The sequence below is a fragment of the Branchiostoma floridae genome, chromosome 14, assembly GCF_000003815.2.
Source record: "Branchiostoma floridae strain S238N-H82 chromosome 14, Bfl_VNyyK, whole genome shotgun sequence".
Lineage (NCBI taxonomy): Eukaryota > Metazoa > Chordata > Leptocardii > Amphioxiformes > Branchiostomatidae > Branchiostoma > Branchiostoma floridae.
In genome coordinates, this window is record NC_049992.1 from 19,977,006 (window position 1) to 20,001,911 (window position 24,906).

General features: G+C 42.2%; 2 protein-coding genes across 2 annotated transcripts in view; both read left to right on the top strand.

The window, feature by feature from the left end:
- Positions 1–1,894: 1,894 nt before the first annotated feature.
- LOC118430228 (cytochrome P450 2B4-like) lies at positions 1,895–4,806 on the top strand. The gene is made up of 3 exons (XM_035840937.1): positions 1,895–2,270; positions 2,907–3,851; positions 4,117–4,806. The coding sequence occupies exons 1-3, from the start codon at positions 1,895–1,897 to the stop codon at positions 4,293–4,295; spliced, it is 1,500 nt and encodes a 499-aa protein (XP_035696830.1). The 3' UTR covers positions 4,296–4,806.
- Positions 4,807–11,819: 7,013 nt separating this feature from the next.
- Positions 11,820–24,906, top strand: part of LOC118430229 (DBH-like monooxygenase protein 1) — a 13,905-nt gene continuing 818 nt past the window's right edge. Inside the window, exons 1-6 of the mRNA XM_035840938.1 lie at positions 11,820–12,587; positions 16,286–16,432; positions 19,144–19,329; positions 20,005–20,091; positions 20,328–20,504; positions 22,480–22,582. Coding sequence (XP_035696831.1) covers positions 12,312–12,587; positions 16,286–16,432; positions 19,144–19,329; positions 20,005–20,091; positions 20,328–20,504; positions 22,480–22,582 — 976 coding nt within the window. The 5' untranslated portion in view covers positions 11,820–12,311. The remainder of the gene's footprint in view (positions 12,588–16,285; positions 16,433–19,143; positions 19,330–20,004; positions 20,092–20,327; positions 20,505–22,479; positions 22,583–24,906) is intronic.

The window sequence follows — 24,906 nt, forward strand, 5'->3', positions numbered from 1 at the left end:
AATAATGGCACATATGACAAAGGGATCGGGACACCTGTGGCTTTGATGTCTAGGAAATAATGATCACCACGCAATATGGCGATAGAAGGGACCTGGACGTCCTTATGTGCTGCAAGTATGGCGCCGACTGGAACACAGGAGTCATAAACGACAAGACGATGCTGTGCTGCCTTCAGCCGACTCATCAGGTCAATGTCCCCAAACAGCAGGGCGCAGTGTTTGGTTACCACGTTAGTTACATCAATATATGCTTTTGCATACTGAAAGACCGACGTCTCTGACTTTGTATTCGAATGATGACGATTCTCAGCTTCCTTCAATAATATAAAGGTTCCTTGGTCACGGAACGTCTCAAACTTGAAGTCAGGCCTTTCCGCTCGTCGTTTCTCGGCTATGTCTTCTGGTACAACGACCGTGACGACATGGCCCCTGTGTACTAAAGCCTGTCCGATGTTCGCCAACGTGAACCAGTGGCTCTCAGCACATGGTGTAGGCACTAACAGAACGTTCTCTCCACTGGTTATGTGCCTAACCAGAACACCAAGAAAAAAGAGCAGGACAGTCGAAGTCTTTGATCCATCGTCCATGTTGCCAGGCCAGATGTTCTTGGTGAATGCGGATAGAGCTCAAAGATGTTCTCCGGCCTTGGAACTGTAATAGGAATGTACAATCGGGGATGGCAATGATGATACGCAGTACTTAATACAAGTCAAGGTCTTAATCGGAAGTGAAAACAGCTTAGGCGGAATATTTATCAAGGCTGAATAAAGGTAAAACAAAGTGATGAATATCATGTATGAATATGGTTTCCTTTATTTCTGTGGATGCCCCCTGTAAGACATCACGGCAAGCACAGAAAGGCACGTGGGGCTCGACCGGGGTTTTCACCGGTGCAGTGTACTGGGCCGTGTGGTGGTCACGTATGACCTGACTCAATAGCCGTCAAACCCTAGCCTCTCTGCAGGGATTGACGTAAGTTGTTGTTGTGGGAAGGGGGGTGGCTTTGAAAGTCGCAAACCCTTCCAGCCCCTCCCCTAAATTTTATGACAATACCCAGAGGCCCACGTAGAAAGCTAGGCAAGGCTACAAGCTTATCGGCAAATGGTTCTTTCTCGTCACATATTCCACGCGCCCGAACACCTGGTAACCCCCCCCCCCCCACACACACACACACAAATTACACCAATACCCACAGGTCGGTGAAGGAGGATAACCGTGGCCGTCCAATAAACGAGCCCATATGCAGGGTCTATCACCAATGTCGTATCTGAGGTTTCTCTGGTTTTATCTTCTTATGCTGTAAGTAAAAAGTCTATCGGCCAGTAAATTTCAACGACAAAATGATGAAATAAATACAAGAACGGAAGTTTTTCCTACCCACTTCAGCTTCGGCAAAGAACACAGAAACCGGGAGGCGTAGGCTGGCGCGAGTCAGTGCTTCAAACTGTCAACAACACACACGCTGCAAAGCTTTCAGACTCCAGGTTACATTCTTCTCGCAACACGTACATTATAAGGTATTCAAAAATGTTTTGTTACCCCGAGGCAAATTGTTTTGTAACTGTAAAACTAGATCCTTTCTCTCTTGTTGTGAGGCTTGCTCATGTTAAACGGTGTCTTGTGGATATTGTTTGACAACCCAACAAGGAAACGGTCTTCTGATTAATGAAGTTGATCAAAATAATAGACGAAAATGACTGTGCGAATACCAGGGCCTTGTATCATCCTTCTATTGATTTCAGTGAGATTTTATGTAACATTCTCTTAGTTCTGATTAATTTTGCCCCTCCCCTTCGTGTGGTTTTGGAATACCACAATGTAAACAAAGAGAAGCAAGCCCCACCCTTCTACCCACTTACCGGGCCCACTCACACAGTACGTAGTGGCCAGCGCAATGGCTACAATCGTGTCCCTACTGCAGGTAGTTCTGTCTGGACACAGCATTACAGTGGTGCTGATTTGTTTTGTGGCCTTTCTGGTTTCTTTAACTGTGGCCGCAAAGTTCTCAGCACATGGACGGAGGAATACTCCACCCGGCCCGCCTGGATGGCCAGTTCTCGGTAACCTCCCCAGTCTGACAAAAGACATACACTTACAGTTGACGAAATGGCGTTATCAATATGGAGACGTCTTTAGCGTCAGGTTCGGTCTACAGGACGCTGTTATTGTGAACGGCAGTGAGGCTATAAAGGAGGCCTTGGTGCAGAAGGCCAATCACTTCTCCAACCGCCCAGACTACTACCTAGTGCGCTGTGTGAACATGCACTTTGGTTAGTATCAAAAACCTTTTTATGTTTCTTTTTTTGAATAGCCTACCAGGATTTGCTGCAATGCTGAGGACTCATGTAGACTAGGTGGCATACTGGCTAAATAACTGGAGCTCCTGAAATATGCCGTGAAAACTTGTGTGAAATCTAGGCTGTGTACTGTAAATGCAGAAATATTCGGGGTGAAATAATGTTCGCGGTTTTCGCGGTGACCACCGCGAACTTAAAACCACTGCGAATTTATTTCTATTATAGTAGTACTTTGCAGTCTATGGTGTTACCGCGAACTTAAATTCACCGCGAAAGATCCCTTTTCCGCTACCGCGAAATTAAATCCCAGCGAACTTAAATGCATTTACAGTAGTTGTAAGTGGAAGTATTTGCAATGTTGGGTAGGGACTTGTTTGACAGTGTTTTCAAGTTGTTTGCTTAGTATCAGATATATACGTTTTTAGGCGACAGTATGGCCTTATTGAGATACGTACAAAGCTTCAACGATGTTCTTCAGGAAGTTATTATCACATTTTTTGATTGATAATGATAATGAGTCTAGATTTTGACTTATTTGACTAATTAGGCTACATGACCAAACTACGTTACTTTACACTAAAATCCATGTACACCAAACCGTTGTTTCAGGTGCAGTTTTTTGTCTATACGGTGATCGTTGGAGTGCACTTCGCCGCTTCACCGTGTCAACGCTTCGGTTCTTTGGTATGGGGACTACCATCCTAGAGGAGAAGATTCAGGAGGAGTGTCGTCACTTCTGCAGCGCATTGCGGCTTCTAGTGGGACAGCCTGTGGACCTCAAAAATCGCCTGGAAACTTCTGTGTCTAACATCATCGTCTACATGGCGGTAGGGAAGAGGTTTGAGTACGGAGACCCGAAATTCGGTCGTTTGCAAATACTTGCTGAACGGATCAATGTGACATTCTATAAACTATACATCGTAAACTGTTTCCCCATGCTCCGCTTCTTTCCGGGCTTCAGGAAAATGTACAACGAATTGATGGATCGGACAGCAGAACTGTACAGCTACATCCGAGAGTACATCGGCCAGCACGGAAACACAGCACCGGATGACATCCGGGACTTCATCGACGCCTTCAACAAGACAAAACAGGACAATCCAGGCTTCCTGCCCGACATGACTCTGACGTACTTAATCGCTGATTTGTTTTCCGCGGGAACAGAAACCTCTTCCCTTACCTTATGCTGGGGTTTCCTGTACCTCACGGCGTATCCTGACGTGCAGGAGAAGGTTCAAGCCGAGCTGGACAGGGTTGTGGGGCGGGATCGTCCCCCAGCCTTCAGCGACAGGATCAACCTGCCGTACACGGAGGCCACCATCATGGAGATCCAGCGCATCGCCACTATCATCCCACTCCTCCCACATCGCACCTCCGACGACACTACCTTGCTCGGGTACGACATTCCTGCAGGTACAAACGTGATCGTGAACCTGTGGGACCTCCACATGGACCCGAGCCGCTGGCCGGACCCACACAGGTTCGACCCCGCCAGGTTCCTGGGCGAGAACGGGCGGCTACTGACACACGACGCCTTCATGCCGTTTTCAACAGGTAACATTGTGCCTATTATGTTCAACAATCGAGTATGGGAACTTGTTTATATGTCACATATATAACTATGAATCTGTCCGCATGCCTTGTGTGTGTGCGTGTGCGTGTGTGTGTGTGTGTGTGTGTGTGCATGTGTGACACATAAGGAGGTGTTTATTCGGGTTGATCATAACCTGTTTCCATCATGTTCTAACTTCAGTACTAGTTCACGTCACGTTAAACACGCAGAAACATACATTTTTCTTCGTCATTTCCTCTGCTGTAGGATATCGCAGGTGTTGGGGCGAACAGATGGGGAAGATGGAGTTATTCTTGTTCCTCACTAACACCCTACAACAGTTCACCCTGAAGTTACCGGAGGGTACAGAGCCTGATTTCCACGGCATCAGCACTGCCTTCATTTACCCTCGTCCATTCAGCCTTATTGTAACTAAACGGGAGTAGTTAAGTATGGCTACAGGTATCTACTTATCTTTTACATGTATAGTACAGTCTGAATTGCAAATGTAAATACAAGTGCTTGTAAGCAATGAGCTATTGGTGCAAAAGCGCAGCAAGCACAAGGCGTGGTTGAGGTTTTTGATGATGAGCTGTAGTTGCGCTATAACTCGTAAGAAAGTTCCTCATTTTTCTTAAAGATATAAGCAAGAGATAAAAACGATGTGACATTAGTGCTAAGAACACGTATATTTAGACTCATTTAGACCTTATGATTCAGGAACCCGACTAGGAAAAGTATTATTCTTTAGAACGGCAGTTCGGCACTTATCATTTCATAAGAAAAAAAATTTGCATCAGTTTTGTTTATCATAGTTCCGGTGTAAATCTATGAAAAGTAAGGGCGTTTTATCTATTCTTTACAGACCATTTGTGACAGTCTAGTATTTGTAAGACGAGTAATATGTCACCACGAATTTTAAACGATGTAAATGTAATCTTTGATGGCATACAATAGAATACGTCAACATTAAATCCGTCTCAAGTTCAATGAGTAAATGACTATATGGTACTGTGTTAGTATATGAGAATCATATTTGGTATGAGATGCTATGTGGATAGAACGGTGAATAGTTACTATATTTCCTACCATTATCTGCTTGGAAACTAAGTACACTTTAGTACACACAGATAAGCACGGGGATAATTACGGTCTGAAACATTACTTGAACGAGCCGTTATGCAATGCCATAAATCAAAATGTCTATCTCCTCAGAACCCTTTCACGCGCTGTATTTTCTAGGAGTCGACTTTTTGAAATAACTAGACAGAGTGTCTGCATTTCCGCCCTAAAGGTCAACTAACTTACGACCAGAATTTCAAGAAATTCTCATACATCTCTGTTTAGTCCTCTTTCTCTGTGGAGAGTTTGTCTGATGTGAAAGATTTATTTTGTTTCCTTTAAACTTTCACAATCTCAAATTTAGAAATCCAATCACGAAAACTCCATTAAAACACGTTACAGTATAAGAAGGTGAGTCATGTGAGCTAAACCTCTTTGTGTCCTACTACATGTACATTATCAAGTAAGTTGCTTTAACCCTCAAACCACCGTAGCTTTTTTGTGACGTAGATTATATACCGTATCGGGTCAAAACTGACCCCAAAAAGTTTTGTACAAATACAGTTTTTTGTGTGAATCTTTTTGTGATTTGTATATATGTATAGTTTCATTAATCTATGTGGGACAGTCTGACATGATTAGGTGAGAATAATTCTAGCTCATTATCATAATTTATGCAAAAGATCATGAGGACCACATTTTGCACCAACGCTATTCAGACCGGGAAGGAGGTTTTTGATGCCTGTACAAGCTTCAATGCCATATAGTGCCTGAATGGCTTATGCTAGGGCCACCAAACTTGGTAACTTTTTAGAAAATGTTGATAGCAAACATTTTCAGTGAACAAAGTATGTTCATCATTTTTCATGTTGCCATGGTAGCGGAATTTTGACAGACATATTTATTACGAAATTCTCTAATTTTGTATCAAACATTTTAGTTTTAAGGTTTTCTTGGCAAATAACAATTGTTTATTACATCTTACAAATTCAACATAAATTTCAGGACTCAATATTCATAATTTATGCTAATTTGATGACGTCATCAGTCAAAATCCAAGATGGCGGCCGATATTACTTAGATGACGTCATAATGTCGTCATATGACATGAAAATGGCACAAAAGTTTGTACAATAATTTTGGCTTACATGTACATCATTCTCTGAAAATTTCGTGATCCTACAAGAAGTAGTTTAGGTTTGGGTCGCAAAAGTTTGCTTAAAAAAACGCTGGGGTCAGTTTTGACCCCACTGGACCATGTATAAACTTTCGAGGACAACTTAATCAACAATGAGTCAATCTCGGTAAAAACGTAGAAAAAGTTAATGGACATACATACAAACAAACTCCTGGAAGGAAATTTGTTTTCAACTAGAAATGACATAATGGCACACATTGATATGTGCCTGGGGTCAGTTTTGACCCCATACGGTGGTTTGAGGGTTAAAATGATATGGAACATACAGTACCCATATGGTAGGGCCCTTTTCATGACCTGCAACTCCCTACCGGCCGTATTACTTCACACTGATAGTCCTTGTTTAGAATATCTAATTGTTGTCACGCCCACACGCTTGCGCAACATGTTTCTCTTACCTTTAGATACTGTAGATGGATTTAATTTCGCGGTAGCAGGAAAATGACCTTCACGGTTGGTTTAAATTCGCGGTAGACCATGTACTGTAGTGTCTTACTGCCATGTGAAAATATTCGCGGTGGTTTTATGTTCGTGGTAAAGCGGACTCCGCGTAAACCGCGAACATTGAATAGCCTTGAAAGTTTCTGCTTTTACAGTATCTTCAGAAACCTTGTTGAAAGTTTGACATCTCAAACGTCCTTGCCTGAGGTGTTGGCGCGTGCTCAGGTCCCGCATTGTTCCGCTTGTATCTGCTCGTTTGGTATGTTTGGTAAACCTAAAAAGCTAGCGAATCGGATTTTTTTCTATCATACCCGGGTCCTTCACAAAAGATAACATCTCCGATAACAAAAAAAAAAAAACAATACCAAACAGCAAAAGAAAGCTTTGTTCGTCAAATAAGCTTTTGAAAAAGTCAGAAGATCTGGAAAGCCATAATAATTGTAAACATCAAATTCTATCTTGAGATAAGTAATTAGAAACGTAACACTAGTTCACCTTTATCCAAAGGTTAATCTTTATCCATTCTTTTTAAGAACAGTGTATTTAGGGGTATTAAGTCGACGGATGGTGCTTTTAAACAGCAATATTTCGACAATATCACAGTTTTAAACTACCGTACATCGACTTGGTATCCCTGGATACCCTGTTTAGCAGCACAACGGATATAGGATACCCTGCAGATAAAGGTGAACTAACATTACAGTGCATACAAACTCCACTCAGCACAGTGTTTCCACTGCCGCCTCGGATCTTTAAACCGATAGTCCCATGCTGCGCATTGCACGTACCCGAAATGTTATTTAGACAAAACGTCTTCGTCTCCAAGCTCCAGATCTAGCAATCCAAAACAAGCCAACCTGTAACACACTACAGCTAATGATAAAGACGCTTTTCCATAATATTCAAAACGCCTTTTCCAATTCTACACAATATTTATTAAATATTGACATGATTGGATGCGAGTAACAAAAAGAAGCCCCTGCGGAAGCCGCATAAATGGTACCGTCCGAAAACTGTTCGGTCGAACGGGCGAACTCCCGGGATGTGAAATGGCGGGAAAACGACAGCGGCGCTAGCAGTGGTTCTGAAGGACCGTTACCGTCACATGTACGGACTTCGTACCCGGTGACAACAGTACTTTTGCTGACAAAAATTTGCATTTACAATCACTTTTCAAAGAAATATATTCATAGCTATTTGGTTAAGTGATATAGGGATTTCCTAAAGAGCGGCTCATCCAAAGGTGAGAAAAACATGTTCTTTTGACCTGATTTGACCCAAAAAAGTTGCGATGAATTAATATACTAGTACAACAAAATGGCGACGGACAAACTAAATCTACCTAAGCTTATCTGTCATTTTGTGTCCAGAACGTTGTCTCCACCGAGGACATGGCGCATGAAATAAAACTAATATTTTCGACCAAAATGTGTGTATTTTCACCCTCAAAATCCACCATATCAACATAACATGCCCGGTGTTTAATTTCATTTAATCAACACTAGCACCCTGTGATTTTGTTAATCACATTTTTGCAATACGACCATGATATCGAAATTTACGTGCGTATAACGTGACCCATTTTACCATGTCTACGGCAGTGTCACATGCGGTAATTGACTGGAGCTTCGTCCCAAACGACCTGGAGGTCAAGAGACTATGCTTGTAGGTAGGTAGGTATGCACGTCACTGTTTTCATTTGTGTGCTTAATAATGTAAGTTGTGTCAGGAACGCCGGCAGTTTCCGATCGAGGTAAGATTAGTAAATTCTCTCCAATACCAGCTGGAGCGGTGTCGCGACACAAAGTCAGACACTGCACTAACAGCGGTACAGTTGAAGCATAGCTGACGCTGCTGGGTGATCGTAGATAAGGAAACTGTCAAATAGCTCGTTTATCAAGACTCTCCTAATATGTATTCAAATGAGTGACACAAAGTACTGAGCAACTTGTGCTAAGGTGTTTATCAATGTGTCACAGGCTGTGTATAAAGATCAGGACTATTCAGAAAAGCAATAAAAATTGAGGTATTGAGAGCGATCTCTTTTTCTTTCAGCATGGAATTATAACACCTTTAAAGAAATTTTGTTCGCTGTTGTTACTATTGATATATAATGAGACTACGCGAGGAAGAGACTATAATAAGTTTTATTGTCATCCAGTTACCACATATTCCAGCAATAAAACATGTAACAGAGGCTAGATAGCATGCGTTACTTAAAAGCCTTCCAAAACGTTTGTAAAAACGTTTATTGGAGTTTTATAAGCTAACGTTATAATCTATACCAAAACAATTTTACTATTCATTCTGGTTAGGTAGAAGTTGAATGTGAATATACCAGTGAGTATATATGTACATTCGTATCGTGGGGTCATTGGTGGACGTTTAAAAAAAAAAAACTAATCACACTTATGGTCTCTCTCTCTCTCGGCTTGGCTTCGCGAACAAAGATCGTCTTGGTACACTTATGGTACGAAATACAAATATAGCACTAATGAGGCTACACTAATTATTATTTGTTACTTAAAGAACACCAATTGATTTAAGGGATCGACAAAGTTCACATGTACCTTAATACTCGCCTGATTGTCATCCTATTTTGTTTAACTGGATTCTTATAGTCTCCCTGTTTGATTTAGCAAGGAAACATCACCTCACCCCGCCTCACTGGTCCCATAAGGAAACGTACTGTACTGAATAGCAGGAACAACATTTTTGGTTCGACAGAAGCAGCAGTGTTGTGATCATATATCAACGAATGTGTTTTATATTTTTACGACTTAGTCATGGAGTAGCATAGAGTTTTGATTCATCTTGCCCCCTGACATCTCGTTATATAGAGAGAAACGAGTATTTGGAGTACGACAAACATTTTTCTTCTACCATTAACACTACTGGTAATAGCTGTACATGCAGAAGTGTTTGCGGTGGTTTTATGTTCACAGTTTTCACCATGGCCTACTAACCGCGAACTCAAAACCACCGCGAACATTTTTCCATGATAGTTTTAGACTACAGTCTATGTCGCTACGGCGAACTTTAAACCACAGGAAAAACGCCATTTTCCCGCTAACGCGAAATTAAATGCATTTACAGTATTTGTCTTTGTCGACGCATGCCGTTGGCGCAGAGCTATGTAATAAAAATGTCATCTTGTCATCTTTTTATAACGGACTTTGGGAGATTAAAAAAAAAAATCGTCCGTTCCACCAGCTCTTTAGGCTGTAAAATCAGCCAATACCGCCTCGTGACGTAATTAAGTAACACACTGTCAAACTCAATGAGCGCATGAAAACACCAGGGAAAGACCCGCGATTGTTTACATCTAATAGAAATCCGTTCAGGAAAAATATGCTAATAAACGGTAGAAGCTAAGACTTCCATACTGTCCTCATACGGCCTGTAATCTATGCGCACAGGTGAAGCTAACATTAGCATGATACCCTCCTATTGTCTTTCATCACATGGTCAGACAATGTGATAAACAGACTCCTGGTTGGGGACGAGACACCAGGCGTCTTTTTTATACTGCCGCTCTTCAATGTTTAGCCCCCCTTTCCACTAGACGGCAATTGTGCTGCGCTCTCACTGCGACCTACATAGGATATGTGTAACCTTCACTTTCATACTAGGTATACCATACAAAATGTAAAAGTGTTACCGAGAAGACAACAAAACGCACAAAGCGTAAACATTCGTTTCTTTTCTTTCAATTCATTGAGCGTTCTGTAAGATTTTAGGTCGCAGGGAGAGCGCGGCGGGAGCGCTGTCCTAGTTACAAATGGCCAGTATGGGTAATGCACATTGCAACAGTGCCAAACTCCTGTTACATCATAATTCTCACAATAACACTTGCATCGAAGGTCAAAGCCGGATACTCAATTTGCAACATTACAAAGGAAACTACCTTAGGCAACATTAGCAACTTCTAAAACCGCGCTCAAGATCTCGCCGCGCTCTCACCGCGCTCTGGCAAATTTATTATCGCCGCGAGAGCGCGTTAAAAGCGCCGTCCTAGTGAAAAGAGGGCGTGGGTAAGAAAGGACCGTAACAAGAGTTCGGAAACCTCATACCTCCATGAAATATTCTGATTATGCAAATGACTCTCACATCTGCATAATTTATGCTTGCTTATGAACACCTTTCACTAACTTACACATGTCTCAATGTTGATCATTTACTCACCTCACCTCACCTATACCTTGACCTTTGTATGGGTCGTTGGGGCACCATGACTCTATCCACTATTTAATTTTCCTCCACCTATGACTGTCATCCGCTGCTCTTATGGCTTCTGCTAAACTCTACCCCGTCCATTCTCTTATGTTGTCCCCCCATAGTTTTCTCCGTCTTCCGTCATTCCGACGACCTTTCCGCATGACCAAAGCATCTCAGTTTGCGCTCTTTCACTGCTGTCAAGGGGTTGTCATGGGGTCCTATAGTTTGTAATACTTTGTTGCGGACTTACTTGTTGGTGCCTCGGACTCGGTACGTGATGCGCAGAATTTTCCTGTAGCATCTCATTTCCATTGAGAGGATCTTTTCTGTAACTCGGTTGTCAGTGTCCAGGTCTCACATCTGTATAGGTAAATTGACAGAGTTAGGGCACGTATGAGATTAATTTTGGATCTTAGGAATATGTTCTTATCCTTCCATATGGTGTTGAGCCTAGCTGTGCAGACCTTGCTAGGATTTCTTGACGGGATCCTTCATCAGATATGATTGAACCTAGGTATTTCAATTTTGCAACCATCTCATCTCGTATAAAGATGACGAGGTGGAATTTTGTTTTTGACCTTTGAAATGATACATATATCTCAATTGTCTTCTATTCCATGTAAAAATGTTTAAGGTCTCCAAGCTTTTTGTGTCTTCTTTCAAAAGTTAATCACCTGACGTAGATTACATTTAATTAATATAGACCTTATTTAAAAAAATCTTTATTCTTCTCTTGGAACTTTCATATACCTTTTCCTCGTAGTGATGGTAGTGTATTTGTAGATCAAAGGTTGTATGTTGTATTGTTTTTTTGTAATCCTAATGTCCTCGTGTTTATGTATTTCTAAATTTTCTGATGAGTTATGTCTTGAGTTGTTTATTTATTCGGATATGTGACAAATACATTACACATACACACGCAGCACTGAGCTGTTGTTGTCTTGAGTTGTTGTTTCTGCACTGATCTTGTAAGGGTGACAGTTGATAAGAAAGTGTCAGTCAACTTGTCTATCAAGACTAGTGTAATATATATTCAAATGAGCCTCTTTGCTGCCATGTTGTGTCGGGTTTATCTTTGCTGTGACGAGGTGTTCCCATACCTGCTTTTTCAAGGTCAACTCTGGATTGATCTTACTTAGTATAGTTACAATGAAAAAAAAAATTAATAGCAGTTTAAACGGATGGTGTCGTTATTTTTTCTTATCAATAAAAATGTAACTGCCTAACACTAACAGAAGTTGGCTCCTGGGCCATGTTTTTGTACTCAGATCCTACAGATGGACTTTTGTGTGACTTCCCCTATATGCTGACAATTATCTGATAAACAAACATCCATACCATGTGTTTTCCGTGACAGCCACGGATCGTAGCCTTAGTGCTGGTACGTCCATCGGTGTATCAAGTTACGTTAAATAGTGTACTCTGTTATGTAAATATTGTACAGCAAAAACTGTTGAGTCATAGGCACCAGTCAAGACAGATTTTTCTCATCACGCAATGTCGATGGGCGGGTCATTGTGAAGCCGGGAACAGAGCTGCCAGGATGGGGAAAGTCTGGTGTGGATCATGTACTCTCACCTTAGCGGCCATAGTCGTCTTATTAGGGAAACCTGTCGGCGCCAGTGATTTCGACCACCATGAAACGCTTGACGTTGAAGGAAAGTTCCGCATTTTCTGGAAGTTTGACGACGAGAAAATCGAGTTCGAGGCCCGGGTGCAGACGACAGGATGGGTCGGCCTGGGTCTGTCCCCGAACGGAGGCATGCCGGGATCCGACATCGCCATCGGCTGGGTGAAAGACGGAATTGCGCATCTTACGGTAAGTCCAAACTGACTTTTCCACACATGATAGATATTGATTAGAATTGCGTGTGGATATGACGTAATTTTACTTTTTGAGGAGATAGCAATGCTCTGTTGGCTTAAGACGGCCCATGGCCTGGAATAAAGTAGCATTCTATACATCGATCGTAACTTTTGATTGCTCGGTCGCACTACGATGAAACTTCACACAGTTTTAGTACTACTTTAAACAAATTGAATACTTGTGATTCTTTTTTGTACATGCCGGATTTTGGGTTAGAAATAAACATTTTGGTTAAAAAAAGTGTTGTTTATTTCATGAGTCTAGTCCCAGCTGGAAACAAGACTTTAAATTATGATATTCTAAAGGATGAAAGCCAACCTTAAACTTATCATTTTTATCCGCGGCTATTTTGTTTTAAATTAGGATTATATTGTTTTTTTTTGGGCCGAAAACATCAGAAACGGCCATTTTTTTAAATTTTTCGTTGAAAATGCACCATAGTCAAAAACATAAAATGATTAAACAAAATAGCCGCGGACAATTTTGATAAGAAAGGGATAATAGGTAAATCTTGAGTACAAAAAAGATCAGTACTCTTATTTTGAGCTGGGACTTAAGCCGTAAATGTCATAACTTGACCGCAAAGACACCGACCAAGGATAAAGGGTCCTTACGGTGCCTGTTAACGTTGAAAAGTCGCAAATAACTACAGGTTCGAACGCGCGTTCGGTTCGAATTACGTAATGGAACATCATAGAACACGCGTTCGAATTCGGCTGGACAAGGGAACACGCGCCTGAACTCGGACACAAATCGAGCGTGCCTGGGCCGTCTTAGCTCAACAGAGTGAACAGTTTTTAAAAGCTATTTAGAAAATTTTATAATTTGGCAGTCAGAAGATAGAAGCTGTTGCTGCAGATTCTACACCAACAGCTAAACTTTAAAATCTTTCTACAGTTCCCAGTGCAGTACCAGTTTTGTGGACAACGTTCTTAAGGTTTAAGTAGTAAAATTTGGCTTGGTATCAATTTTTAATTTTAGCTAGAGGGTATGTAAAGTGTCCTAAAGTATATCCTGGTAATTGGCGTTGTCCTGCAAGCCCCGTCCCGACAAGGGGGCCAGGGTAATCAGCACGTGGCCACTGCTCTCCTGGTCACTTCCTTCAGTTTACAGCCTGACAAAAGTATATCAAAGTCTCGAGCTGTCACAGCTTTCACCTTTTCCCAAACCGACTCATGGCGGGTAAAACGTTTTGTCGAGCTTATTCTGTCCCAGCGAACACCCGAGACCACATGGCGAGGCAGATGTCAGGTTAATAGTGGCGGAGGTCAACGGTCCGGTAAGACTATATTTTTTATTGCTGTTGTTGGTCGGACGAGAAAGTGCGTCGCTCAGTGGGAGACAAAGTTGCAGCCGTATAGAAGAAATCGCGGGGAGCTTATAGTTTGCGATGAAAGCGAATCAGAAGCAGGCGACAAGAAGACAGCTCGAAATCTGTAGGATATTGACAACTTGTTTAAGACATTTAATTTTAGCTGTCATGATAGGTACATTCCCCAAGCTAAAGCTTTCGCCAAAGCTAACAGGATATCAATGCAAAGCTGCAAATATATCTTTAAAGGCACAGACATAGTCCCTCAATTACCGTCGGGCGTCCGCAACAATCCGCCGTAGTTCTTTCCACCACCGCTCAAGGTCCCACGGTATTCCCGTCGCAGTTCTGTCGACCATCGCTCAAGGTCCCACGGTCTTCCCGCCACAGTTTTAGCCCCCACCGCTGAAAGACCTACGGTCTTCCCGCCGCAGTTCTATCCACCGTCGCTCAAGGTCCCCACGGTCTTTCCACCGCAGATTTGGCTCCACCGCTGAAATTCCCACGGGTTTCCGCCGCATTTCTTTCCACCGTCGCTCAAGGTCCCACGGTCTTTCCGCCGCAGTTCTGTTCACCATCGCTCAAGGTCCCACGGTCTTCCCGCCACACTTTTAGCCTCCACCACTGAAAGTCCCACGGTCTTTCCGCCGCAGTTTTCTCCACCATCGCTCAAGGTCCCACGGTCTTCCCGCCGCAATTCTGTCCACCATCGCTCAAGGTCCCACGGTCTTCCCGTCGCAGTTCTGTCCACCATCGCTCAAGGTCCCACGGTCTTCCCGCCACAGTTTTAGCCCCCACCGCTCAAGGTCCCCACCGTGTCCCTGCTGCAGTTATGTCCACCACCACTCAAGTTCCAATGGTCTTCCGGCAGCAGTTTTAGTCTCCACCGCTGATGTTCCTGCGGTCTTTCCGCCGCAGTTCTAGCCTCCACCGCTGACAGTTCCACGGTCTCCCCACCGCAGTACTGTCCACTACTGCTCAAGGTCTCCACGGTCTTCCCGTCGCAGTTCTCTCCACCATCGCTGAAGGTCTTCATGGTCTTCCCGCTGCAGTTCTGTCCACCACCAGTGAATGTCTTCACGGTCTTCCTGCCGTAGTTATGTCCACCACCACTCAAGGTCCCCACGGTATTGCCACCGCAGTTCTTTCCACCACCGCTCAAGGTCCCACGATCTTTCCGCCGCAGTTCTCTCCACCACCGCTCAAGGTCCTACGGTCTTCCCGCCGCAGTTCTAGCCTCCGGTGCTGACAGTCACACGGTCTCCCCGGCTCAGTTCTGTCCACCACCGCTCAAAGTCACTACTCAAGGTGCTACGGTCTTCCCGCGGTCTTAAAAATATGGCTGTTTCGTGTTCTTTTTTTATTAGTATTAGATACTTAACAGTCGGTACGAGCACCATTTAGTTGATCATTTTGTACATCAAACAAAATTTGGACTTTTCCTTTTGTCTTCAAGGGACATCCACTGCATTTCTGTTTTCATTTTGGTAATATTAGCAACCCTGTTGTAGTTGTTTGTACAGAATCTGGCAGCTTGGATCTGTACCCTTCCCAGTTTGTCTTTTTCTTTCTTTGTATACGGATCCCATACTGTTGCAGCCCATTCAAGGTTAGGTCTTACCAGTGACGTGTATGCAAGTTAATTTACCATGGCTGGGCATGCCCACACGTTGCGTTTGATTACTCCCAATGTCTGTTTAGCCTTGGTTCTTATTTTGTTAACATGGACACCCCCACTTCAGTCCGGGTATGGGTGTCTTTTTTGTGGTTGCTAATTTCTGACCACAGAACCGGTAACACATTTGGTGTTCTTTTTTTCGTAATGTTTTGTTTGGTTTACTGTGCATGATACAGCACTTATCAGGATTCAACGTCATTAGCCATTTCCTTTGCAATTCTTTCAGGGTTTTTCCGAAATAAGGTATCTTTGTAAAATATGCCCGTTGCCATGGCCACACAGAAAAATAAGCTCATTCATTTTTCTGAAAAATGTTGCTAAAATATTTTAGGAAAAGTCACTAAGTTTGATCCTAGCACAATCCGTCTGGGATTTAGACGACGTTAAAGTTGTCCTAGGTACTTTTAGCCACCCACTACCACCCCCTCCCCAATCTGGATAATAAGTTGAACTGTTTTTTTATTTACTGTCTACCCGGGTGCATTGCGCTGTGACGGAGGAGTCCATTTAGTAGTCACAGACTTGTTGAACTATTTTTCTGACGCCCACTTGAAGGCAATTGTAGTGTTTACGCCTTCAGTTTTGTAGAAAATGAGGGAACCGTATAGCCATTTTCTATTAGAGATGATTTTCGATCCGTTGTTTTATTTTCTATCTCAGGACCGGTACGCTGAGGCAAAGGCACAGCCCCGTATGGACGAGAGTCAGGACTGGGAGCTGGTGTCTGGGTACGAGAACGAGACTCACACCGTCCTGAGGTTCAACAGGAAGCTGACGACGTGTGACGTCAGAGATCGCGTCATCAACGTGAGTCTCAACAATCTAATGACAAAATCACAGGCACTTTTGGACAGTTACGAGAATGACGGTTACAATAAAATACTAAACTGATCAATGTAACTGTACTGATAGACGAGGAAGTTCACTCAGAATTGGCACTATAGGCGAAATTAAAATTAGTCCTCATATGAAGAGGAAGGCGTTAGTTATCCACAGTAAAAGATGCATACCACTTCGCATTATACGATAAAGTACCTAATTCCTGCGTGCATCCAGAAGTATTAAATATCTAGTTTACTCCCAATTCATTTTAGTAAGTAATTTTATCCTATGGTTGATTATTGTGATCCTAACGGTAAGTCATATTATCAGTTAAAATACAGGACGTACTGTACAGGAAAAGAATATGAACTACATTACACCCGCCAATGTTTAATATCACTCTGAAAGGAGCGAGCTATCCCTACGTTATCGACAAACAAACATCAATCTTCTTTTTAAAGTCACACAACTAGTTACCTTTGCCAGAATGGCTAAGGTTATGTTTTGGGCGTGTTTGTGTGTGTGTCGGCGTGTCTGTGTGTCAACAGCATTACTCGAGAAGCCTTGAATGGATCCTGATGATATTTGGTAGGTGGGTAGGGGTCGAGAAAACGAAGGTCAATTTCGATAATGCGCCCCCTCGCGGCTTGCTAAGGTACTGCAACGGAAACAAATTTATTATATCTCGTGTTCTGGACATGCTGTGGTCATGATTTTTGAGTGGTAGATTGCCCTTGAGACAGAGAGTAAGTGCTGTGAGTTTGGCCCCCTATCGGGCACCGGTTTCCTTTCAAACTATGGACGAGAATTACTCTAAAACGTGTTGACGGATCGTCATGATTTTTAGTATGTAGATAGAATGAGTAATGACTTACATGATGCTAAACTAATTATGCAAATCAACAGCTAATTTGCATAATTAATGAGGAAAAATTATAAATCCACTGCGTTCCATGATAGGACTTTAAAACTTGTCACATATGTAGCTGGGAAGGAGAGAAATGTCGATAGATATCAATAATTAATGAGAAAATATGAACACGTTGACGGATCATCATGTTTTTGGTATGTAAGTAGCGTAAGTGAAGACCTACATAATGAGATACCAATTATACAAATCAACAGCTAATTTGCATAATTAATGAGGATATTTTATAAATTCACTACATTCCATGAAAAGGACTTTATAACTTGTCACATATGTAGCTGAGAAAGAGAGAAATGTCAATACATATTTATCATGATAAAGGTGATCTCATTTGAATAATTAATGAGAAAATATGAACGTGTTGACGGATCGTCATGATTTTTGGCATGTACATAGCCTAAGTGAAGACTTGTATAATGTGATACTTATTATGCAAATAAACAGCTAATTTGCATAATTGATTAGGAAAAGTTCATAAATCCACTGCATTCCATTATAGTTCTTTCATCAAAAATGTCACATATGTAACTGAGAAAGAGGGAAAAGATTAAGAGGTGTATTTAAAGACTTTGAAAGAGAATAAGTCAAGAATGTATCTAAGGATCATCATGATTTTTGGTATGCTGATAGCTTAAGTAATGCTTGATACAATTTGATATCAATTAATTGTAACTTCTAATTTGCATAATCAATGCCGAAATTTTATAAACCAACTCCCAGCATATAATTATAAAGAAATTGAAAAGAGTAACGCATTTGTCTACAGACATCATTCTACATAACAAACCTGGTTTATTTGGTAACGGTATGTGTTCGTGGAACTCTAGTTTATCTATAAAAACGATTTCAAGTTAACCTGTAGTCTACGAAAAAAGTCCAAGTCATTAATATTTTAAGTGGAAATAGATTTAGAATGACGGCCGCCTCCATTTCCGTAGCCCTTGGGCCACACATTAGTGCAAACATTTACAGCAGGTGGCTATTCAGGTGGTAGTGATGTGTGTTTAACTCCCATGCCTACTGTTCCTCATTAAAGCCGAGTGCTAAGCAGTGAAATCAGTATGTACCATTTTGTATGACGTCGTGACCGTAGATCAAATTCATAATCTACCGACGGCAAGGTAAACACTTGTCTAATAATAATAATAATCTTTATTGCAAACTCATGACCGAAGGCTAATTGCAAAAATACATAAAAGTACAATGATGATAATGATACAATAACAAGGTGGGCATTTAGTGAAATAGAGGTCATCAAATAGTGATACTTCTAATCTAAAGTGAATGCCAGTTTGTCTCTTTCGGTACTGTATTGTGAACAATTACAAATAAAGTGCATTTCATCTTCCACTGGTAAACACTCCACCCACTCGGTATTGGTACTTGGCAGGATCTTGCAATAAAGTTATCATCATCAGTATTAATTATCAATTCAATGGCCGAGTGGGTAAAGTGTTCGCCTTGCATTCGGTAGGTCGTGAGTTCGATCCCCGACCGATGTCATACTAAAGTTTTAAAAATGGTACATGCTGCTAAGCACTCAGGACTTGTGAGAAAGAGTATAGGAGTTAAACACACATTACTACAAGCGGACCAGCCCCCTGCTGTAGTGGCTTGCAAATGTGTGGCCCAAGGGCTGCAGAAATGGAGATGGGCGCCACCCCTAAGCATCTACAAAAATTTACGGGCAACTTTAACTTTAACTAATCTAAAACTTAATATTAAACTTAAGACTTAACGACTGTCTGTACGCACATGTCATATCCAGGAGGACACCATTCGTGTGCTGTGGGCGTGGCATGATGACGATCCCGAGGACGAGTCCGGGGTGAGCGGCCCGACCTACCACGGGGCCAACAGGGGTGTCAAAAGCACGGTCCTTCTCAGCAACATCATCACTCCTACAAACATCCAAGAATCATTGAACTACACGTTTGATATCTTGATGAAAAATGTAAGACGTGCTTAGTACTCTGTAGTTCAATTTGAAATATTTCATGGCGTTACCTTGTTTTTTTCTCTTATTTTCTCTCTCTAAGTAACAAACTTCGATGCAAACAACCAATGAACATCCTGTGCATTACTGAAATTTAGATAATAAATTAAAATATTAAAAAACAGTAAATGTGTATGTTGCCTCTAACAATCTACCGATCCTATCTTTTTAAACGTAGCCAGTGTCAATTCCTTGTGCTCACCATACAAATATTCAATGTTAAGAAAAGCATGCCAAATACATCTATTTCATACTGGAAAAAAGGCCAAGCTCTCATTTCATGATGTTTTTAGAGTTATGAAAATGGCGCAAGATACCTTAAACAAGACATAGTTACCAATCTAGGTTTAATGTGTTCGAAAAATTGTATAAAGAAATGAAATATCTTTGCTGGATAGTTTTATAGAACACTTACGTAGATATATAAAGGTTAGCCGCGAAGTTGGTGCTTCACGCAAAGATTAAAACTGATATAGATACAGAATGATCACTGTTTCGATTATAAAAGTGATTGCATGCAGTTTTGTCCGCTTTTGAAATCTTAATATCCTTGTTTTGTCGACGGAAAACAGTATAGGGCATACTCTGCTTTTTAAAGAATTTTGGTAAGTATTTCTATGCCTTTGTGTACAGGTCCCTGTTCCCTACGACAAGGACACGACGTACTGGTGCCGTGTGTTTCAGCTGCCGAACATCACCAGCAAACACCACATAGTAAAGGTAATAGTGTGAATTGGAAATTAAAAGCACTGAATATTTCTTCTTCCCTTTCAATATTTCACTGGGTTATACAAATGTCTAATTTTAAGCAAGTATTCTAGACTGGGCCATTGTATATGTGGGTGTCGTTGGAAGATCCGTTCTCCCTCAAAGGGATTTAAAAAAAAACTTGATTGTAGACTTAAGAGACTTGAGACTAAGACAAATAGTTGTTATTCTTTTCGTTTGTTGTTTAGTATGAACCCATTATCACCCCTGGCAACGAAGGCGTGGTCCATCATCTGCTGATCTACAGGTGTGACAAGCGTCATCAAGTGACCATACTGCCAGATGGTGACCCGGGACATGCGTGCGAGCCTCAATTCTCTCGGCCATGCTTTAACATTTTGGCGGGATGGGGAGTAGGTGTAGGGGTAGGTACTAAATACAATACATTCTCTTTGAAGGAGTAATTAGCTCCAAAGACAGCTACAATAGATTTGTATCAATGATTACATTATCAGCCAATTTGGAGAAGATCACATGTACTGTAAATTACGCTACGTTTGTTTGCAAAAAAAATGTGGCATTCACTAAAGCTAAGGGTACAACCCGCCGTACGTGCGTCTGCACGCAGACACTCCGTAGAACTTTAAGCGCATGCAAAACTTTCTCTACGATCGGGCTGCGGATTCGCCCCCAGTACGGGCGACACGCCTGCCCTGTACAGCCAATAAGCGCACAACGCACTGGCTCCGTGAGTTTTCTCACAGTCAATTGTTGTACGGACGGCGCACGTAGAACGTTCGTTCTGCGCACTTGGTGATTGCGTGTTCCGTGCTTACTCCGCGCTTCACTTGTTCACCTGTGAATGCAGACGCAATGCAAACGTGGCAACCGCACAGAGACCGTACGTTGTAAGCACGTGCAACTCACCTATCACTTGCGCAAAGTGGGGCTGCGTAGCACAGTGGTAGTGTATTCGGCCCGTGACCGAGAGGTCGCCGGTTCGAATCCACCTTGCCGGTCTTGTGCCCTTGGGAAAGGCACTTTACACGACTTTCCTCACTTAACTCAAGTGAAAAATGAGTCGTCCGTCGGATAGGACGTTAAATGGAGGTCCCGTGTATGGGGAGAGCCATACCCCATGCACGTTAAAGAACCACCACACGTGCGATGGTGCAAATCCTTCTGTCGGAAGTTGGTGATTCATTTCAAATCACCCGGATGGAGGCCTGGCGACCTCTGTCTCGTATCAGCCACATGGTTATCATTCACCCGGACGGGTGTGTCACTCCGTAAGGGGCGGTATTACCCGTCGTTGTGCGAACATGTGCGAACATGTATATACAGGGCTCCGTTGGAAATCAGTTACTACGTTAACTGAAGGGACTACCATAAAAGATCAATAAACGTACGATGAACTCAACCTTTTGCAGCCAAGTACAGCATGCAGACAACGTACTTATACTGTCCGCAACCATGCGAGTGACGTCCGTTGACGTACTCCCTACCTGCTCTTACCAGTCGTTCTTCACGTTTTCAGAAATACGTGGCGGACGTGGCCTCCCCCCATAAAAAACGTACGGACAAATTGCACGTACTGCCGGTTGTGCCCATAGCTTTACGTGCATCTGCGTGTTGTCTACGTGCCAAAACGTGGGCAGTCTTTTGGGATCCGTAAGTGGTAAGTACCGCCTCCCTACGAAAACGTACGGAATACAGCGGATTTTGGAGTACGCAGACACGTCGTAGAACTCTACGTGCACGTCAAACTTTCTCTGCTATTGTGCTGTGGAATTGCGCAGCACGTGTAAGCAGGGCCTGAGTAATGTTACGTGGCAACACACAGAGATCGTACGTTCAACTCCCTTACCACTTGCGCAACGAACGATACACGGAACCGGCTCACATCCAGGCGTGCAGACCACAAACTTATACCTTGCACAATCGTGCGAGGGACGTGCGTTGAGACGTACAGCATCCCTGCTCTTCCATTCCTTCCCCTACTTTTTTAAGAAAACACCTTGCGCTCTCAACAAAATGTACGGACTTTTTGTAGTACGACGGGTTGTGCCCTTAGCTTTGCCCTCTGCATTACATATAAGCATAGAGAATCCAATCATAGTGTATATTTTAGGCAATAGTGAGAGACAAAACGGAAACCAAACGAAGGCAAATTGTTCACAAGAACACACGACAAGACGTGTCTGTCTTATAGCCGCTCAAATAAGTTTTCAAAATGAAGTTCTGTCAGTTCTGCCAGACAAATTATATTCAGCTTGGCCGCGTCAGGCTTTTGTAGGATTTGTTAACCATCGTGTAGAACCGAATAGATGCACTCCGATGTTTTGCCTATCAAGGCTGATTGCAAAATGTGCTGATGTTGTGCACTTTTTTTTCTGACAGACCGTCCTCACTCCAGACCACGTTGGCTACCCCATCGGTGATGACGAGGATAGCGGTTATGTGATCATGGAGATGCACTACGACAACCCTCAGCTGGCATCAGGTCAGAGGGTAGAAAATATTTGGCTTATTTAAAGCTTGCAGCTCCGGGTCACCTCTCACACGTTTACTGTACCAAATCTAGCCGGTTTCCGCCCACGTTTGCAACAATTTCTAGGAAGCATATTGCTTTTTAAAACCCCTTATCGCTTTTTAAAGCTACATCGCTTTCTGAAAAAAGAATGGCAACCAAATTATATGCCGTCCTTTGTTATCAAAATGGCGTGGGGTAGCCGTCATGTTCTCAAATCAATATATAGGGAGTGCAGTTGTAGAAGAGCGACACCTAACATAAAATCTTGATCAGAACAGCCGAATACAAAAGTTAAGAGACCCCATACGATCTTGAAATATTCTGATTATGCAAATTACCTGCACATCTGCATAATTCATGTAAAGTTATGTACACCTTTAACTAATAACTAACACAGGTCACAATGTTTACAATTCAATCCTTTCTACTTTTACTGAGAATAATTACCGGTATGAACTTTCATATTGTTTATTCATTTAGCGAATTATTGGCATAATTGTCATCTGCTAATCTTCCTCCGTATCCTGCCACAAATTTCACATGTCACATGTATTTCAGATTGTTACACATACCAAAAAATCATTACAATCCATCCTGAAGTTTTAGAGTATAATACTGACTACAAATATGCGGAAATACAGACGGACAGGCAGACAGGAAGACACACAGACACACCAAAAAACTATACCTCCATTTTTCATGGAGGTAATAACTCTTAATTTAAAGACATAACGATATTGTTCTTGTATATTGAGATGTCCCTTATTTACTTAACAGGCTCATATGCTATGTTAGATTTTACGTCTACCTCCAAAGAACGTCATTATAAGAACTTGTGGAACTCCGGTCCGGCAGGATGTATCCAGTTGTTCTTCTTCTGTGTTGATGGCACATTGTCTAACATATGAGTCACGTGTTTGAGGAGAGCCACTCCTCGAGCACGTTAAGGCCACAGCAAGTAAATTTTATGGATGACATCAGCGCGCATTACTTTTCGCCTGATTTCAGACAAGAAAGCTTTTAAAAAAAGCTGGCCGGGGCGCATTTGGAAGGACTACCTCAAAATTTCATGTTGTGTTCCAGTAAAATGTGCATCATTATTAAACTAGAAGTTTATATCTAAAATCTATGGGAAGTTGGCTGGAAACCTTTGTTCACTGGTATAATTGGATTTTCCGGCGTACTTTTGTGGGCGGAATTGTATCCCTTGTGTGCGCTGTGTGCCGGATATAAAAATCGTAAAAGAAACTCCGGTGCGAGACCACAGCCAAAGGCGGGAAGAGGTCCCGGATGTGCATTGTCGTTCTTTCTTCGTGACAGAAATTTCACTGTGGAGAACCTCTTAATTGGAATTCCACACGAATCCAGTGATCTTTGATTCTACCAATGGGATGTTGTGGACTCTTCAGTATGAAGCGTAGAAGTGCATCAGTGCGTCTATTAAAGTGTATCGCACACATGACAGGGTCTGATCTCATTAGGTTCCATTTGTCTTGTTGTGGTAATGCTTTAGCTTCTTCATAGGTCAGGTCAGGATTCAGGGTCATGAACAATTCTGGCCAGTTTAAATCATTAGCAGACACAGTGACAAACCATGTTGGTGGTCCAATAGTGTTTATTTTTGCTAGCAAGTTTAGCAGTTGGTCCTTGAAGTAAGCTGCTGTTCCACGTATATTCTTCATAAAAGTGTATGATGTGCTTTCAACATGTTGATCAATTTCATGATGCAGATCGCCTGCTGTTAGTGGCTGTGCTATGGATTGTGATCTAACATTACTCTGCTTTTGCATTCTACATACAATGGATATCTGACTGTACAATTTCTTGATTTCATACGAGTTCAAGGCAAAGAAGAGCCATGGGATGTTTTTTCTCCAGCAATCATTGATATTGAGCAAACGTGATTGGAAGTACTGTAAGTCTGTTAGTTGTACATCACGCGTCTGTTTGAAGCCATTTTTACCATATGGGTATAACTGTGGAAAACAGTGTTCCTCAAGATCAGTCTCTTTAAATATGCTTTGTGGTGGTGATGTTTCACGTGGTAGTGATATCACTGGGACATTGTCTGTTACATTCTGCAACAGAGATTGTAACTGGACATTTGGATTAATGTAGTTACAGGGAAAAGCTGAGAGTTCTTGGACAGTAGAAGGTGCACTTGAGAAGTCTGGTTCATTGGCGTCTGTGATCATTGGATTGAATTCACTTGACTTTTTTACCCAGTTTTCAAAAATAGCTATGTTCACATGTGAATATAGATGATTATGCGTTAATTCTGGCGGACTCGGCAC